Genomic DNA, 19,004 nt, shown 5'->3' on the forward strand with positions numbered 1-19,004 from the left:
GGAAAAGAAAAGAAAGTCTTTAAGATTCATCTAATAAGTGAAATATTCTACCAGATTCAAGGACAGCCCACGAAAGGCCACTTCTGACCTTGGGCATATTTCCTTCTAGTCCTCTATAAGTACCTGATTCTGTCATTGAAAAAAATCTCCCTGTCAACATGGTCAGCAGCAAGAGGTACAAGGGAACAGGGAATAAATATAGCTAGAATTCCTTCAAAGTCACTCTCAAGCCCACCCTTCTTTTTTTGTTCTTTGTTTTTTCCTTCCTCCTGATACCATGCCCTATGATAGGAAAACTATGACAGGTAATATAAATTCTGTCAGATAAAATGCTGGGTATTGAGAATACACATTCCTTTTGGAATTCCTTCCAGAAGTCTTATATTGTTTTATAATCTGTGCAACCCTTATAATACTTTGTGATGATGTGATGCCCCCATTTTTCATAGGGAAAATAGAGTACACAGAAGGTTCCTGGGACAGAGAGTCTTGTGCCAAAGTCTATTTAAGAACAAGCTCTCTACCTCCTTTGTCAGATCCTTCCTGGTCTTTATTAAATATCTACTTATAACTAAGATTATGTTAAGGAAAAAAGTGTAGGAGAAATCTCGTACTTGTTCAGGAGCTTGGTACTAAGGTGATGTATCGGCGATCTTCAAGCAGGTGTGGGTGTATCCCTGAGGGGAAATGAAGCTTTCCAAGGGATTCACTAGCAAAGCTACTTTGCAGGTGTTCAACCATCATATGCACTTATGTCATGAAATGGACCTGAAACTAGTTGCACTCAAGGTCCTCCCTTTTGCCAGTCTCTCTTTCTCTCTTAATAATAGGTGTCAACTCTTCATTTACCGACTTACTTTGTTTCTTCCGAGATGTCACACATGAAGAACAATGTGAAATATGATGTAGGTATGGAGCACAGGAATGACCTTGATGACTAGTTAACAAATCCTCCTGCAAGTCAAGTGGTTTTCAATTCTTTGTTTTCAAGAAAACTAAAGGAGGACTTAATTGAGTTGTCAGCTGATAAGGTAGTAAAATAATTTTTGGTATTTTATCAGTGTGTGCCTTTTGGTAAATCACTCACAAGGAGGTCAGAGATGACACTGCAGTACAATACACCAAACCACTTCTATTCCCATCAATTTACTTATGTGACACGCATAAATACTACCTTTGTACATCATTACAAATAAAACAAGATGGAATAGAACTGATGTTCAACACTCTCATTTAGCAGTAAATAAAATTTGTTCATACATATACAAACTAATTAAAATTAGAAGTCACCCTCTTAAGAGATGCATTTCTGCTCTTGCTTTTTATGGATAACGGTTATCAAAACTTATAATACATGTATGTTGTTTTGGTCAAATGCATATTACGCATTGTTGTAATAATAGCTTAGTCCAGAAGAAATTTTATATATAGAAACTTATGTTCATAAAAAAACTTTAAATCAACAAAAAAAACAGACTCTTAACTGTGGAGAACAAACTGATGGTTACCAGAAGGGAGGTGGGGTAGGGGAATGGGAGAAATAGCTGACAGGATTAAGAGTAGACTTATGATGAGCACTGGGTAATGTCTAGAGTTGTTGAATCACTCTATTATATACCTGAAATTAATATAACACTGTGTGTTTATTACACTGAAAATTTTAAAAAAATGTTTCAATTAAATTTTATTTTTTATTAAAATTTTTAGAGATTGTATTTATTCATTTGACAGAGAGAGGGAGAGAGAGAAAGCAAGCACAAGCATGGGGAGAGGCAAAGGGAGAGGGAGAAGCAGGCTCCCCACTGAGCAGGGATTCCCCATGCTAGACTTGATCTCAGGACCCTGGGGGCATGACCTGAGCAGATGCTTAACCAGCTGAGACATCCAGGTGCCCCAAATTTTACTTTATATAACAATTTAGTTACAGAGAAGTATGAAAAGGCAATTAAAAAAAAAACTTTCAAACATACAAATACACTATAGTCAGATAAAAATCTGGGGCAAAGTGGAATGGAAATTAAAAAAATAACGTGAGATTTCCTAATGCTAAAGAAGAGCTCAGTCATGTACTTTTGAAAATGGCTATCTTAGGTCAAGTTCCTTAAGAAACCTAGAACAGAGGTCTATATACAGAAAGTTTACTGGGATGTGTGGTCTTGGGAATAATACTATGGGAGAGTGAGAGAAACTGAATGGGTAGGGAGAGAAGATGGGCCTTGATGCCATTACCCCTAAGTCTGTAGCCCATCACTTGGGGAGCTCGGGAGCAGCTCCTAGGGCAGAGGGACCAGGTCTCTGACTTCCCACAGTGGGCCAGTCCCTGATGTTGGCTGTTTCCCCAGGAGAGAGCCTACCCAACCTTTGACTAGGTTGCTCTCTTCAGTCAAAAGCACCTCCCCTAAAGAGACTCAGACAAGAGCCTGCAGCAGACCCCACCCCAGGCGGCTGGGGAATCAATGCGTTGACTCCGAAGGGGGTAATGTGTTGGCACCCCACAGGATCCAGTACGTGGATAAATCTAATATGAAGTTGTGATAGCATTTTGATTTCTTTGGACACAGGAAAGAGATGGAACTGTTTTATCTTAAAACATCCCATTTTATAACATGCTACAAATTACATCTGTAACTACTATTTAAACTTATATGAAAATTTGTAGATGTCAATGAAAAAATGTGTATGGGGGTTCTGACAGCTTTTTAATGCTCACTCGGTGTTATGTGAGCAAAAATATTTGAAAAGCACTGGTGTAATGGACCAGGTGAATAGCCTGTGGCTGCTGTTTCTCAAGCTGCAAGGCACGGCAGCTGTCATAAATGAGTTGCTAGAATTTTTTTTTTTAAGATTTTATTTATTTATTTGACAGAGATCACAAGTAGGCAGAGAGGCAGGCAGAGAGAGAGAGGAAGGGAAGCAGGCTCCCTGCTGAGCAGAGAGCCTGACGTGGGGCTCGATCCCAGGACCCCGGGATCATGACCTGAGCCGAAGGCAGCGGCTTTAACCCACTGAGCCACCCAGGCGCCCCGAGTTGCTAGAATTTTGATTAATGTATGAAGTTTGTTTTGGCTACATACTACTAAAGTGGTCACCTGTCGGAAAAATAAATGAGTGGGTCATGCAGCTTGGGGGTGCTACAAGGAAAAAATAAGAGTCCTAGCATAGCATCTGGCTATTTCCAGGGAAGGAAGTGAGCCCTTGGAGTGTGTCCAAGAACACAGGCAGTCAACAGTGGTACTCAAAGAGCAACTCCGTGCTAGAGGGCAGGGGTCAGCAAAGTCTTTCTATAAAGGAGCAGATACCACACATTTTAGGTTTTATGGGACATAGAGTCCCAACTAGTCAATCCTGCCACTTTAGGGCAAAAGCAGCCAAAGACAATATTTAAATGAGTGGGTTGTGTTCCAATAAAACTTAATTTACAGAAGAAAGGTGAAGTACCAGCTTTGACCTAGGGTCTGTATTTTGTAACCTTTGCCAAAAAGCAATCAGGTAAGTAGTTCTGAAAACTATGTTGACTAATCCTCACTTCCCATATGCCACAGAAATATTAGTTTTCAAAAATACTCCTTAATCTTAAAAGTTTGGAAAGGACTGATGTGAGGAACAAATTGCCCTTTAATCCCTTCGGTGGAATGAATGATTACAATCTTTCTCTCTCTCTCTCTTTTTTCATAATTTTATTTATTCGAGAGACAGAGTGAAAGAGCACAAGCAGGTGGAGGGGGAGAGGGAGAAGACTCCCCACTGAGCAGGGAGCTACGTGGGACTTGATCCCAGGTCCCTGTGATCACGACTCGAGCCAAAGGCAGACGCTTAATCAATGAGCCACCAAGGTGCCCTCTTTCTCTCTTTTTAAGACTATTATTAAATCTTAGCCAGTCTTTCAGGCCATCCTTCGCCTCCTTCACCGTCTTCTCTGGTACATCTGTCAGGGTGCAAACATGAGATGCTGTGAAGAAGGAAAAAGCTGGAGAGTTCTGACAGTCACACTTCACGTAACACGGGCTGACTTGTTCTGCAATAGAATGTCAGCTCCAGGAGAGACGAAACGTGCTCTGTTCTGGCACGCGTTCAATTCACTGTGCCAAGAACATGGTCTGGCACACGGCACATGCTCAATAAATACCTGGTCGATGAATGACTACATGAATGAAAACAGGTCAAAATAATGTTGTTATAGCAGGTCCTGAAAACTTTTAAGTCCGCATTTAGTTGATGTTGATAAGATACAGGAAGCATCTGAATTTGTTGACTGAAGAGAAAATGACATTTCCATAAAACTTTGGAGGTAATAGGGACACTGGAGATTGAAGACTCTACCATTTCCTTTGTAGATACCAGGTTGAGAAAACAGTGGCCCAGGAGGTATGAGGAACGGGCTCCACGTGGGTTAGGGGAGGAGACAGGATTAGAACTCCTGCTTTTGGTCTACAGCCTATTTCGCTTGACAGTGCTGCTGCTTGTCAGATTTTCTTTTTAGAGAAGCAAAAATCCTAATTTCTAATCAAATTCATTCTCTCACACTTGGTGGGTTGTTTTTGTTTGTTTCGCTCTTAGGATCGCTGACTTAGTTCTTGCTTTTGCAGACACTGAAGTGCAAGTTTTCAGATGCAGTGCAGGTGAAACATTTTGGTTGTTTGGATTATAGATGTCTCTAAGGTTTGCCATTACCTGTTTGTAACCCCTGCTGACAATGCAAGTGTTTATAGTTAGAGACAGCAGAAATCCCACATACTAGTTTTCTTAATGCACACACACCACCCCCCCCAACACACACACAGGTCGTGAATTAATTTAAAGAAAGTCTCTGAGAATGAACACTCTCCCCACTGAACTAGTCATAATGTTAGTGGCTGCCTACTTAGCACAGAATTCCACAGTAGAATTCAGCAAATTACCATCTTTCTAAGCATATACAAATTGGCTTAACAAATTCAAATCTAAATCTCTGGTTTTCCATTTTAGCCACACATAAGAATTCTCCTGAGGGAATTCTTTAAATCGCTGAGGGTGAGAGTCACATCAGGACTTTAAAAAAATCTCCACAGGTGATTAATACATGTAGTCAAGGTTTTTCACTAGAGACTTCAAGTCTGAATAACTCCTGATTTGAAAAAGTAGTCTGTCAATATGATTTCAGAAACCTAATTTAAAAGGTTTAATACAGCTTTGCACATTTTGCTTTTATACTATTTTATTCATTTTATTCTTTTGCTCGTTAAGCCTCATAACGCTGTGAGGAAGGTACTATTAGCCCCATTTTATAGATGTTGAGACTGAGACACAAAAAGGTGAAGTGACATATTCAAGTCACAGAGCTAGGAAGTGCCCGGTTAGGAATGAACACAGAAAGAAATGGTTCTATCTGCAGTAGGAATTCTCAACATTTATCTTACATTAGAATCTCCTGAAGGGCTGATTAAATTAGAATTTGCTAGTTTCCCATTCAATTTGCAGGGCACCTGAGAGTTTGCCTTTCTAACAAGTCCCCATACGATGTTGATGTTGCTGGCCTGGGGACCAGACTCTTGAGAATGTGCAGTTCAAACTGTGTTCTAGAAAGCCTGCCAGGCAGGGGATAACAGATGTGCACAGAAGTGTGAGGACCCCTGTTCTCAAAGGTCCTTAGCTTGGGCTGCACATTAGGATCTACTGGGAAGCTTTAAAAAGTCCGGATGCCCAGCTGCACCCCCCGACCATTAGCATCACCAAGGAGTGGGCCCAAGACCAGTCCTTTCTAAAGCTTCCCGCACAGCTAGGGTAGAGAATCACTGCTTCAGAGTCTTAGCTGCAACATCATAACCTGCCCTCCACATGGAGATGAGGGCTTCCAAAACACAGTACTGCCACAGTTACAAGAATAATGCTGGTCGTGGTGAGCCGCCCAGGTGATGTACGGAAGTATGGAGTCTCTCTATTGTACACTGGAAACTAATAAAATATTCTTGGTTAACTAACTGGAATTAAAATTAAAAAAAAAAAAAGAATGATTCTGGGGTCATTTCTCTGTCATCTGGGAGGAAATATTTGAGTTCTACTCTCTGACGCTCCAAGATGCTTATAAATGTCCTCACCATCACGGAGGCCCCTTCCAGAGGAGAATATTTCTCATTCAATCATTAGATGCTGTTGTTTTCAGGTCGTAACCTCCCTTTGCAAACTGTAAGACCTGTGAACCTGAGTTTGGCAGCATTTGTGGCTGGGTTAGCTTCTGGTCAGCCATTGCATGTTAAGTGGCATTTTGCAACCGAGAGAGGGGAACTCATGGCCATTTCTAGCCTATGCATCTCCTGAGATTCCGTGTGAGATGGTTGTGCACCCCGAGCCACCCAAGCCAGCGGATCCCCAGTACTCTGAGCACCTCTAATCAGTATGATAAAGAGCTCCACACTTGTCCAGTCCACACCTGAAGGAACAAGTACTTCAGCTGATCTAACGGATTGGGCAAGGGCCAGATCACCCTACCTCCCAAAAGTTATTATGTCCCGGGAAATCAGGGTACAGTATAAACGAGAATGGTTTGAAGAAAACCAATGAAGAGAAAAAGAAATCGGAAGGGTAGCCTGAGGGAAAGAGATAGAAAGAGACAGAGGGAGTCTGGATTATACCTTGCTGGTATGTAATAATTTGCACTCACGGGCCATTATCACACAGACCTTGCATTGTTCTCATGAAGTAGAACCTAGTAGCAAACAGAAGAAAACAGGGCAGGTCTTTTAATTCCTATTTTATGGAGGAGCCAAAAGCTCTGAAATTTTTCAACTTTTCTGTTCCTAAGTGTGGCATTCTGCGTTGTCTCTTCAGAGCTGCCTGCCAGTTCTTTTATTTATTTATCTAATCTCATGCTTAATGCATCACCGAGTTTGTGCTTTCTACAATTTTGTCCTTAACGTTGTATTTAGTCTTTAATCCAAATCTACCTGTTCATTTCTGATGATCGCATGTTGTTGGCTAAGTTTTTCCTAATTCATGTCATTTTGTTTTAAAAATGTAAGTATTTTATGTGTAGTTATTTTCTATTCTGAAATAGAGTCTTCTAATAGCGAGCATCCCTGGCAGTCTGGATCTACAGATTGTTATTTCTGCTGAGACTTTCATTCATACTGGTCTGTTTCTCATTTGTTGGTGAATATTGAGTTAATCTTAATTTGTGAATAATTCTCTCGGGATCCAGTTTAATGTGCCAGTCTTCAATAAATTTTCCCCTCGTGTGGACTCCAGGCTTAATCTCTGATTTCAGTTCTAATATTCCATCGCCCTCAGGGCAAACTTGCTCCTCCCTTGTGCTTACCCAGATCACTGATGGTTTTAGCTCACTTTTTAAATTTTTTTTAAAGATTTTATTTATTTACAGAGCAGCAGAGAGCAGCAGAGAGCAGCAGAGAGCAGCAGAGAGGGAGAAACGGGCTCCCCACTGAGCAGGGAGCCCAATGTGGGGCTCGATCCCAGGACCCTGGGATCATCATCTGAGCGGAAGGCCGGTGCTTAATGGGCTGAGCCACCCAGGCGCCCCTGGTCTACTTTTTAAAAAAGAGTTTCCTTAGTCCTTGCAAGTTCAGCAGTAAAATAATTTTTTTTTTTTTTTTAAGATTTTATTTATTTATTTGACACAGAGAGAGACATAGTGAGAGAAGGAACACGAACAGGGGCAGTGGGAGAGGGAGAAGCAGGGATCCAGTGCAGGGACCATGAGATCATGACCTGAGCTGAAGGCAGATGCTTAACGGCTGGGCCACCCAGGAGCCCCTAAGTTTTGTTTTTGTTTTTTTTTTTTAAGATTTTATTTATTCCTTTGACAAAGAGAGAGGAGAAAGTAGCAGGCAGAAGTGGAGGGAGAAGCAGGCTCTCTGCTGAGCAGGGTGCCCGATGTGGGGCTCAATTCCAGGATCCCAGGATCCTGACCTAAGCTGAAGGCAGACACTTAAACCAACTGAGCCACCCAAGTGCCCCCAAAATGAAGTTTTATGCAGGATCGACTTGTATTGTAGCAGGGAAACTGTAGGCATTGAGTCTTCAAAGTAATTACATCATTTAATTATAAAGTAAGAATAAAGGTGCCTAATAACCACCAATATTTTTTCAAATATTCGTAGGCACAAGTTCCCCCAAATACGGTTTGGATTGACTATGAAGTCACCAGCAGTTGATACTAAACTTTGCAACAGCTAAAGCTGCTTAAATGATGGTTTAACGCAACTGTCTTAAAATGGTTAGGAAGAGATTTTAAAATTGCAGTGCATTGGTTATTGGTATTTAATAGTGTAGTGCTCTGTTTAGTGGCATTTCAAATAGTAATGATCTTGGTGGTATTTCTTCCCATATTTCAACTCTAAGGAAGAGTTCAGATGTGAGTCATGGAAACAACTAGGTTGTATGAAACTTTAGAAAAGCAAGGATTTACATATTATATCTTCTGAACACCTCATTTGTCAATTGTCACTCTCTTCTAGTTTGTCCCCTGAGGCTGGTGGAATAAGGGTTCCAGCCTCTCTTTATTTAAAAGTGAGTACCAGGCCCCTAAAAAGACGGGGGAAGGCCAATGTCAATTTCTGGGTTTTGAATCAGTCCTACAGTTCAGTATAAGATGTTCCACTGGAGGAAGCTAGGTGAAGATTACACAGGACCTCCCTGTACTCAATTTTTGCAAATTCCCGTGAACTGACCATTATCTAAAATAAAAAGTTAAAAATATAGCAGACTGGAAACTCGAGTAAGGCCTAGAGGCAAGGGGGTGTGAAGGAAGAGGTTGTGCCTGTCTCCCATCAGACCTTAACAGAGTGGGAAAAGAGGACTCTTTGTGGCCACTCATGGTTTATCCTAGTTCTCCAAACGTATCGTGGGCTGGAGCCCTAACTCGGGATAGCAAACATCATTCACTGGCTATGAAATCCCTGAGTGACCTTGCAGGGTGACAAGCCCCTGCATGAGGGTGTAGAAAACCAGTCCTCTTCTGGGAGACCCAAGTAATGGCTCCCTTCAGATGTTGTGTTGATAGTTATTAATGCTATGTTTACAAATAAACACTACAAATTAGCACCACGGGAAAAACGAACTCCATGGAGTCTACCAAAAAAGAGGAAACATGCCTTTTACTGCAGATTGTTTAAAGTTATAAAGAGGTAAGGGAGGACCTGTTTTTAACCAGGCTAAAAACATAAACAACATTTGTGAACATTCATAAACACTCCTGTTTGTTGTGGTTCTGATGGATTGCAGTGTGTGCTTATGGTATGAGGGAGGATCATTTTTGATACAGTAGTAAGACATTTGATAGGAAAATTGCAAATAAGGAGGTGTCTCTCTGTGATTCTTGAGCTGTATTAATATTTTAAATCAATTAACAGCTTAATGGATAGGGTGGGAAAAAGGAACAAACTGATTTAGCTTTAGCAAGCAGCTTGAACATTCTATACCACTATTTTACGTTTTGCAGAATTTCCATTTGTATTAATAACTTATTACTTCTATTAAACATGCATTTCCCCTAAAGCCTAATGTTTCTTCAGTAGAGACCAATTAACTAGGACAGTCTTTTCTTAGCTAGCCAATTATTTTAATTATTAGAATTTTTAAAAAATGTGCTTGCTTTGCATACATTTGACCGGTTGAATTTGCCCCCCAAATGCACTCACTTTGTATTCTAGAAAGTGGAAGGTTTTTGGTGAATATGTGGGAGCCAAAAAAACTTTTAGAGATCTGGGGCTCTGCAGAGCCTAGACTAACAATCTTATGTCCATACGCTATTGCTTTTCGTCCTCTTCTCTACCTTTAATTTTGTGCCTTTCCAATCCAGCCCCACCCTTGTTAATGAATTAATTCAGTTTCCTTGTTCTCTTCGAGAAGAACCCTGGCTTGAAGCATGGGCAGCCAATTACTGAAACCAGGGCGGACCTAGACTATAGTAGGTGGGGCTCTATGATGACAAAACCTGAGGGTTTGTTCCCTTATTCTTTTGGGACTGGTACTAAAAGGTACATGAAGATCATATTTAACCAGTGTTGAAGAGTTAAAAACCAAAGCAATACAAAGGCATTTCGTTCATTAGACCTCCCTGGGGGTGAGGCCGGCTTACACTATAAGAATGAGGAGTACCATAGAGACGGAGTTTGTCTGGGAGTTCGTGTCTCTTGGTAATGCCAGGAAGCCAGTCATTTTTATGCAAATGATAGACCTTCCTGAAAGGCAGGTAAAAAGTTGCTTCCGACTTGCAGAGAGACACTGAACACAAGGGAGTAAAATAAAGACCAGAGATGATGAGATGGCTAAACAGAAACATATTAATAAAGTAGGAAAATGAGTAAGCAGATCTGTGGAATGAGAAAAAGAACAAGAAACGAAAAGGAAGAGGAAAAAGATCAGCTTACAGTAATCTAGGGCAACAACAGGCCGTAAGGTCCTGGGACTCCTTTTGCTGCCGGTGGGTACTTACAAAGGGCCTGATCACACAGCTCAGTACAACGTCCCACATGCAACAGACTGAACCAGAGTGAAAACGGTGTTAGGTTAATTACAAAAAGAGGCCATGAGCCTGACGTGGTTCTAATACTCAGCACCTTATGTAAGTAAACCCAAACCCAAGCCTATCCAGGGTCTCAAGGTTCAGAAATCAAAACCTAAGAACAACCAATCACAAACAGCCAACTAAGCTTTTCCAAATAAACCAGCTGCTTAAAGCAGTAGCCAACCCAATAATTTCCTTGCTTTGCTTCAGTGTCTTGTCTATAAAAGTCTTGCTCGCATTTTCTGTCCGTGGAGGGCTCCTAACCATCTCTGGTTTGGTGCTGCCCTATTGGAATAGATTTTCCCTCAAAGAAACTCTTGACATTTTTAATATGCCTCACTTTATCTTTTAACAGTAGGGACAACAGGACACTCCAATGGCGCTGAGAGAAACCAGGCTAAAAGGGCGATCTTAGCCTGGCAATCTCCTGAACCCCTCGGTCACTGGTGAATTCAATCTTATACTAATTGAATTATTCTTCAACCACCTATTCCTTCTTTCTACAAACCACTCCTTACTAAGGAGGAACTAGTGGTCAAAATTCAAATCATTTGCATGTTGTCTGTCATAGTTTGGTTTTACCGGAAAGCAGACCCTGGGCAAAAGCCCATAAGCTGCTTCCTTCTAGAGTAAATCAATCCCTGGAAGCAGAAATGGGGCAAGTAGCAGGAATGTGGAGGAAAGGAGGGAGAGCCTGCTCTACAGTATGGTATTGAGCTGGATACTGCTGGGTGCCAAGGGCCACTGATTGTCAGTCTCACCAAGTTGTCTTCTGAAGTACTAAGAAGGACTGTGCCTCAGGACAAGGGATTGTGGTGGAGAAAGGAGAAGAATGTATTTCCTGACTCTGATCTCCCATTGGTCAAAGGTTTCCTCCACAGGAGCACAAGTGTGGGTTAATAGCCAAGATGAATTGCAAAGGCCTGGAGAACAGAAGGCAACTCTCCCCAGGCAATGAGGGAGCTTCATAGCAGTGATCCGGGAGGTGTGGGGCAGTCAGGAGCCTCCTGGCCCCACAGGAGGTATGGGGTGGTCAGATTTCCCACAAGAACTTGGTTGTTACGATGGTGGGTGACTCACTGGTAAATGGCATAGATGAGGCTAAGAAGATCTGAAATGGCACTCGAGAGACTTGGTCCTTGGAGACACTCGTAATTAAGTGTTTATGTTTAATTTAACTGCATTGCAAATCTGGTTATAATTTTATCCACATTGTGCGTTTTGTGTTGTTCTTGCTTTCTTCTTTGTTACCTTTTTGACCTCAACTTAGGGCTGTCTTATAAACACTTCAATTTTCCCAGCCAAGATCCTTTCATTAGTATCCAGGAAATAAATGATTAGCCCTTGGTGCTTGCTTGATTCCTCTCTCAGTCATGTTATATCAAGAGTGGCCAATTGTTATGGAACATTTATCATGTGCCTGGCATGGGGATATGTGCTCTCCATGTGCTCTCTGTGAGGTAAGAATCACTATATCCACTTTACACGTGGGGAATTGGAGGATCAGAGAGACGATCTAACTGGCCCACGAGAGGTCCCATTATGAGGGGTCAAAAAACAACAGAACAAAAACCAGAACCCAAGTCTGATTCAAAAGCTCACACCCGGAACCACTCTGCCAGCGCCTCTCAAAGTGTGGTCCCAGGACCAGCAGCAGCAGCAGCAACTCCTGGGAGTTTTGCCAGAAATGCACATTCTTGGGCCCCACTCCAAACCTTCTGAGTCTAAAACCCTCCAACTGAGGCCCAGAAATCTGTATTTTAATAAACCCTCTAGTAATCCCGACATGGGCTGTCACTCAAGAATTGCTTGATGCTATTCTGCTTCCTACCGTCTCCTACTTGGTGTAGGATAAACACACGTCAGCTAGTGTCCCATTCATTTTTACTCTGATTACTTCAAATTATCCTCAATCTTGACATTGATTTTTTTTTTCCCCTTAGACTAATTTGAGTTTCTGGAAAGGGAGAAAAAAAAAAAGCCCTGAAAGAAGAACCCGATATTCTTCACTGTGGATTAATTTTTGAAGTGGTGTTAAGTAGACCATCAATTATTATGAGTAGAAAACTGAAGGGCAAACCTGCATTCAAATTATTTTTTATTGCATTTCATGGTCTTGCTGGACTCTTACCATTTACTGATTAGTTGAGATAAAAGAAGAGATGGAGGTTAGTGAAATTAGTGAACTGCAAAAGATGGCGAAGACACCTTTCTTCTGCATATGAGCCCATTGCTTAAAAGACAGATATTTGAGATAATATTCTTTTTATCTCAAAACATAAAGCTCGACTGAGAGTGCTTTGGAGACGTGTCCTCATCAGTGGGTCTTGGCACCCTTGGCAGTGTTTTAATTCAAGAAGCCTAATTTAATTAGCACCCTGCCACTGGGTCAGCTGCTGGGCTGCCTGGGATCTCTGGCCTGAGGAGAAATGTGCAACCCCTGCCCTTTTTATTTCTAGTTAGCCTCATAAAAGGTAGGATGTCCAAGGAGGGAGAGGAACTTTGCTTCTCCATCATGTTTTGCATACACTGCTAATTGAGCTGACAGTCTCCGACCACAGTCTGTTACTATGGCAGCTGAGTCTTCAGCTGATCCTGGGGAAGGGATTGCCAGTGTCCAATGGCTCCTCTTTGCCCTCGTGGCTCTTGAAAGATGGAAGGGAACTGATCAGAAGGAGCTCTTTGGTCTGCATGCTTGAGTAACTGCACGAACCACAGAACTAGGAAGGAAGGAGGCATTCAGATCCTACTGGTAATGGTTCCACTATCTCTCCTTGCTTTCCCTACCCAGTGTGCTAATGAGGAGAGGAAAATATGAGACTCCTTGGCTTCCCTAATTGCTGTGCTTTGCCCTCCTAACTTTTTTGTTCCTGCTTATCATGGTGAGAGTCTGGCTTCTGTCAATCATTTCTGGTTCATTCTGCCTAGAAAATAACAATGTGTATTTTTTGAGCCTTGAGATTATTCCAGCCCCTTCTTTTCCATAATTAAAACAGAGAAAATGATGATGATTATATTTTTGGTTTTACTTTGCAATAATGAGCCACAGCAATCAGGAAAGGTTTGTTTTTCTAGTCCCTGAAACTTCTCCTGGGCTAATTCCCAAATTTTCCTCGGGACTGCAGAACAGCAGATTTGTTGGCTCTTCCCGTGATTCTGGATTGTGAACACTGGCTATTTTTATTCCTTTTCCTCCACACAATAGAGGCAGTCCTGTGTGGTGAACAGATCATGGGTACTAGTGCCAGGCAAACCTAGTTTTGAAACCTGGTTCCATTCTATACTAGCTTGGATTCATTATCTACTTGAGCAAGCAAGAAAAAAAAAATCTCCCTTTCCGGAGTTGTTTGGAGAACTAAGCAACAATAATTGCATTTTAAATCCTCTGAAACTGTTCCTGCCACATAATAGGTGCTCAATACGTGGGTTTTCTTGAAATTTCTGCTTAACATCTCCCTTGTTGGGGGATGCTTCTTGGCTCTTGTATTTGATTTAAAGGATTTGATTTCTCTTCTGATCTGATTTCAAGTATAAAAAGACATCCCGAAATGAGCCAGTCCTAAGGTTGCTGGATCTTGGCTCACACGCCTCAGAAGTGTAAGCTCAGAAGCTCACTGTTCACAAAAGCGGGGTTTTAGGGACAATGATGCCAATTTTCACATTAGAGAAAAAAATCTCCACTCTTCTCATGCCCTCCTCTCCTCATATAGCTCTTTGGTTGCATGGTGATATAACAGTAACAATAAACAACAACAACATGTACAGTATCTGCTATTGTGGGCCAGGAACTATACAATGAACTTTATATTATTTGTAATTCTTATAGTACCTCTTCAAGAGAAATGTTATTATTACCATCTTACAGATAATAAACTGGAGCTCAGATAGGTTGACTTGCCTATGGTCACAAAATTACTGTAGAAAGTCTGAGTAACTCCAAAGCCAGTGGTTATCGTTTGAGGGAGACAAGGAAGGAAGGAAGGAAGGAGAAGGGAGGAAGGAAGAAGGAAAGGAAATTAAGACAAGGAACAAGAGAGGGAGAGGAAGGAATCAGGTCCTTCATTTCAGATGGATTCTCTAGCACTAGCCTTTTTTCCTACCACCAGCACCCATTTTTTCCCTCTGTCCCAGCAAAATGTCAGCTTTGGAAATAATTTAACCCAAATAATCACTCTGTTGGAATAACTCTCTCCTGGTGCTGCTGTAATTTGGCTTACAATTATAGCTAATTGAACATCTTCGAAGCGAGCTCGGTGCTGCATGCACATAGAAAAAAATTAATGTGCTAAGCATGCGAAAACATGATCACAGAAGTTCATTTTTATCAGCAGAAAAAGAAGGCAATTAGTGAGACATTTTTCAGCGAGGAGAAAAGACACATAGACACACACACACACAACCTCATGATCTCAAGACAATCTCCAAGATGATCTTTGGGTCCCATTAAAGATGCAATAATGAAAAGGGTTTGTGAGCTACTGGTCGGCATCTGTGAAAAGGTTCCCCTTCTCAGGAATCAAGACACATTAGTCTCATTATTTGCAGATCCTTGACAAGACAAGAGGCAGAGGGAAGCAGTAACCTAAAGAGATACATTGTAGAGAGAAGAGGTGGTTAATTAAAGGAAACAAAGAAAGGGAGCTTCACACATTTGTTCTAGAAAATCCCCTTCTAAAAGAGGTATTTCAGAAACAAACTGTCCTTTCTCTGGATAGGACCTCCATTCCATGGGAATCCCGGAGGACACCTGGTTTACCCCCAGCGCTGTCCTGATTATATATACGATCAGCATTACACCTACCGTCAATCTTTTAGTTAAAACTGGTTATTTACTTACTTACTTATTTTTAATTTCTTTTAATTGTCTACAGTATTTCAACTCAGCTCATGAAAGGATTAAGGTCTGAAGAACTCCAGCTAGGTGCTGGTTCATTGCCTAAAGTAGCCAGAGTGGAGGACTAGAGAAAGAACCATAGAAACGAGTGGTCTTTAGGCAGCCCCTTACCAGAAGGCTTTATGCTTGGATGGCCACTTGAAGCTCCTTGTTCCTGCTTATCAGAAAGACCTTTGGCAACTTGCTAGGCAGGAAAGAGCACCTATGATTCCAGAATAATTTGGTGGGGAAATGAAGCGGCTGGAGGCTAAAAAGGAGTGACTCTAAGGGGAAGTATCATGGTTTTAACTTCTACTGGACTGGCACTTGGCTTTCCCCGAGCCGTTCAGAGGACTTTCAACTTTGCAACCACAGGTCATCAGATAAGTCTCAGAAGGGTTTTAGAGGTGAGGTTGCTGTTCTGATAGAAACTGCCCTCAAGAGACATAATCTCTAATCAGTAGGAGGAGAGGGGAGGATGGAGGAGCTCACCACAGACATGAAAGAAGCCATCAACACTTTTCCCATTTAGTTCCATGTGTATATTAGCCCACGATACTCAGGAGAAGAAAGCAGATTTGCCTAAATACAGTCAAAACCAGGCTGTATATTCCTTCCGTTATTGTTCAAGCCCCCAGTTGTCCTCTGATGGCTTGGAGCAGTGGTTCTCAACCTGGGGCAGTTTTGTGTCCCCCGGGGACATCTAGAAATGTCTGGTGGCTTTTTCAGGGAGCTGTTACTGGCATCTGGGAGTAGAGGCCAGGAAGCTGTTAAACATCTCACTGTGCACTTGATCCTGATATCAAGAGTCATGGACTTTACGGATGGAGCCAGCCAGGTGCCCCCAGATGTCTCATTTTTTGCAGGCCACTGGTACTTCAGATATCCTTCCCATGCACTGTGCTAGACTCCGGTATGAACAACAGGTTTGTATTTGTAGGGTAGTGTCATACCTATACCAAGAGCATCTACGATACCTTGGAAGGTATACCTTGGGCAACAAGATGCCCAAATAAAGCACAGAGCACTTGCTATGATACAGAAAGGAGGCTAAATAACTAAGTGCAGTATTTTGCAAGCATCTTGATCTGAAGGTCATTACCGATATGTCTTAAAGAAGGTATACTCAGAAGATGTCTTGTTGGAATGAGATACACTTCTGAATCCATTTTGTGTGCCAACAATCTTTAATCACAGAGCCGGACACTAGCGGTAACATAATAACATAAGAAAATGAACAATATTCTAAAAAAATCAAACCCACAGTTCTCAAACTCAAGTCTAGATAATTCCGTCTAGGAAAACATAACAATTGTTAAGTGCCCACTACAGACTTAGGCCCCATCTCTAAGTAACAATATAAATTTGTTCTTTCAGTTACAAAATTCAAACCAATTCTTTAGATACATTCTGTCTTGCTTCTTTTGCATTTCACTGCTTAGCCACAAATCCAAAGCCCAACTTGTGGTAGAGAATTAAATAGGACCAGAATAAACAAGCCAATTTAAGGAAACCTTAGAGGGTAAAAATATTATAATTGGAAGCAAGCCTGCCACGGTTGGAACTGTTGCTGTCAGTTTGGGGGAAAACTCTCCTTAGGTATCCGCGGAATGCTGTCAGCCGCTGTCCTCAAAGCTGCCACTATTCGGGCAAGAATGAAAATGCATCGGGCTCATGGGATCAGACACGTAGCCTGCAATGGAATAGAAGTTCAGCTGTTACTTACTGGCTTGTGGCCTGTCTTGCCATTTTTTTCCTAACCAGCCTCACCCAGTGCACCTCACAGCTGCCAGGCAGCTTCTCCAGGCTCCTGGGCTCAGGGTCTGGGCAGGAGTTGGTGGCAAGCAGTTGTAAAACAAAGGCAAAATTTAAAACGCAAACAGAGAGTTGAGACCAGGGGAACCCAAATGAGGGGTGTGTGATTGGGACCCAAGCTGGCCACGTCTGGAGTCAAGAAGGGGGTCAGTTCAAGAAGGTGGTGTATTGCTATGGCTAGAAGCCTGGGCTTCTGTGTCAGGCAAATCTGACTTTAAACCCTGGCTCCATGACTTACTGGTTCTGTGTTTTTTGTCCACTTAAGCTTTGTAGGCCTCGGTGTCTTTATTTGTAAATAGGACATTAATTCATAAGGTTGGTAGCATAGGTGAGACCACCCCTATAGTATGTGACACCGTGAGTGTTAGGCAAATGGCGGTGATAAAAAGAAGGTAGAGGTAAGCACAGGGCAGAAGGAAAGAGCCACTCTCTATAGCAGGTTGCCTTTGGTTAGGTTTGATTTTGTTTTTCCTTCCTGAGTGCCTGGTTTTTAAGTGGACCTCAAAGCTTAGGCCCAAATACAGTGGTATTTGATGCTCATTGAAGTGCGGGCCCCTGCTGTGTCCAGAGAACAGCAACCTGTGGCTCAGGACCAGGCCGCTGCCCGAGAGGACACAGGACTTGTTCTGGGAAGCCGTTCCTTTTCCACTGCAAGTAAGGAAGCCACTCGTTCATTGCTTCTGTGAAAATAGGCACATTTGTCAACAGCTAATGTTGCTTCTGCTCCCCTTTGATAGCTGAGTTTTCAGAACCGACTCAGCCATCTACATTTTTGTCAAGGCATCTAGCAATATGCAGTTGGATAGGTTTATTTATTTTCATAGGAAGGCTCTCTGGCTAATCTGTTAGGCAGCACACATACTCTCCTGAGTGGACATGTCGGGGGCTGCAGCTGACGTGTCCTCCTCTAGCTCCCCTCCAGTTGGGGGGGCTGGCCCCGGTCAGAGAGGAGGAGGGTGTGTGTGTGTGTGTGTGTGTGTGTGTGTGTGTGTGTGTGTGGTGGGGGAGCTGAGAAGAGGGGAGGCAGAGTCAGGATACACATCACTGAATCCTAATTTTGGTGGACTTACATAAAATCTCCATCCTAAAGCAAAATATTTCCTCTTGTCCAGCCTGAAACTGCACCTTCATTCCAGGCACAGATAGATGTTTTGATAAACTCGTGATCCTTTTATCACCAGCTTTCTCCTGTACCACATGCGGTTTTACCGGCATGTGAGGCTATGCCACACCCCTTCCCCTTCCAGGGGAAATCTCACTGGGGGTGCTTGTTCCTCAGTGTGGGGCGTCTCTTTCCGGAATGGGCAGCAGAGTCAGCGGGGCGTGGGTGCGGACTTTTTTATTGATGCATCATTGCCAGAGTTGGATGACAGGTACTTGGGGGGCTGTTCTGCTGAAGAGGGACCCGAGTGAAATTTGACCACAGGCTCTAGGAAAAGACTGAATCACATCTGCACCTTTTGTTGCTTGAGGGTGAAAAGCCTCAAGTACAGAAAGAATTGCTCTGTGTGTAATCTTCTCTTCATTCTCTAGTCTTGCTCTTTGGGGGCAGAGAAGAAGAAACAGTTCCTAAAGTAGCTGTTTTACCGCAACTAGCTTGTGCGATGAAAATGGAGGGCAATTAAAGGTTCTTTCTTTCTTTTCTTTTTTTCAAGATTTTATTTATTTATTTGATAGACAGAGATCACGAGTAGGCAGAGAGGGACGCAGAGAGAGAGAGGAGGAAGCAGGCTCCCCCCTAAGCAGAGAGCCCGATGTGGGGCTTGATCCCAGGACCCTGGGATCATGACCTGAGCCGAAGGCAGAGGCTTTAAC

General features: G+C 42.4%; 1 protein-coding gene across 2 annotated transcripts in view; it reads right to left on the minus strand.

Moving 5' to 3' along the window:
• Positions 1-16,550: 16,550 nt before the first annotated feature.
• TNNI3K (TNNI3 interacting kinase) overlaps positions 16,551-19,004 on the minus strand; it is a 307,291-nt gene continuing 304,837 nt past the window's right edge. For both annotated transcript variants that reach the window (XM_047725511.1, XM_047725508.1), the window contains one exon: positions 16,551-17,067. In XM_047725511.1, the coding sequence (XP_047581467.1) occupies positions 17,055-17,067 (13 nt within the window). In that variant the 3' untranslated portion in view covers positions 16,551-17,054. The remainder of the gene's footprint in view (positions 17,068-19,004) is intronic.

The sequence above is a fragment of the Lutra lutra genome, chromosome 4 (assembly GCF_902655055.1).
Source record: "Lutra lutra chromosome 4, mLutLut1.2, whole genome shotgun sequence".
Classification (NCBI taxonomy): Eukaryota; Metazoa; Chordata; class Mammalia; order Carnivora; family Mustelidae; genus Lutra; species Lutra lutra.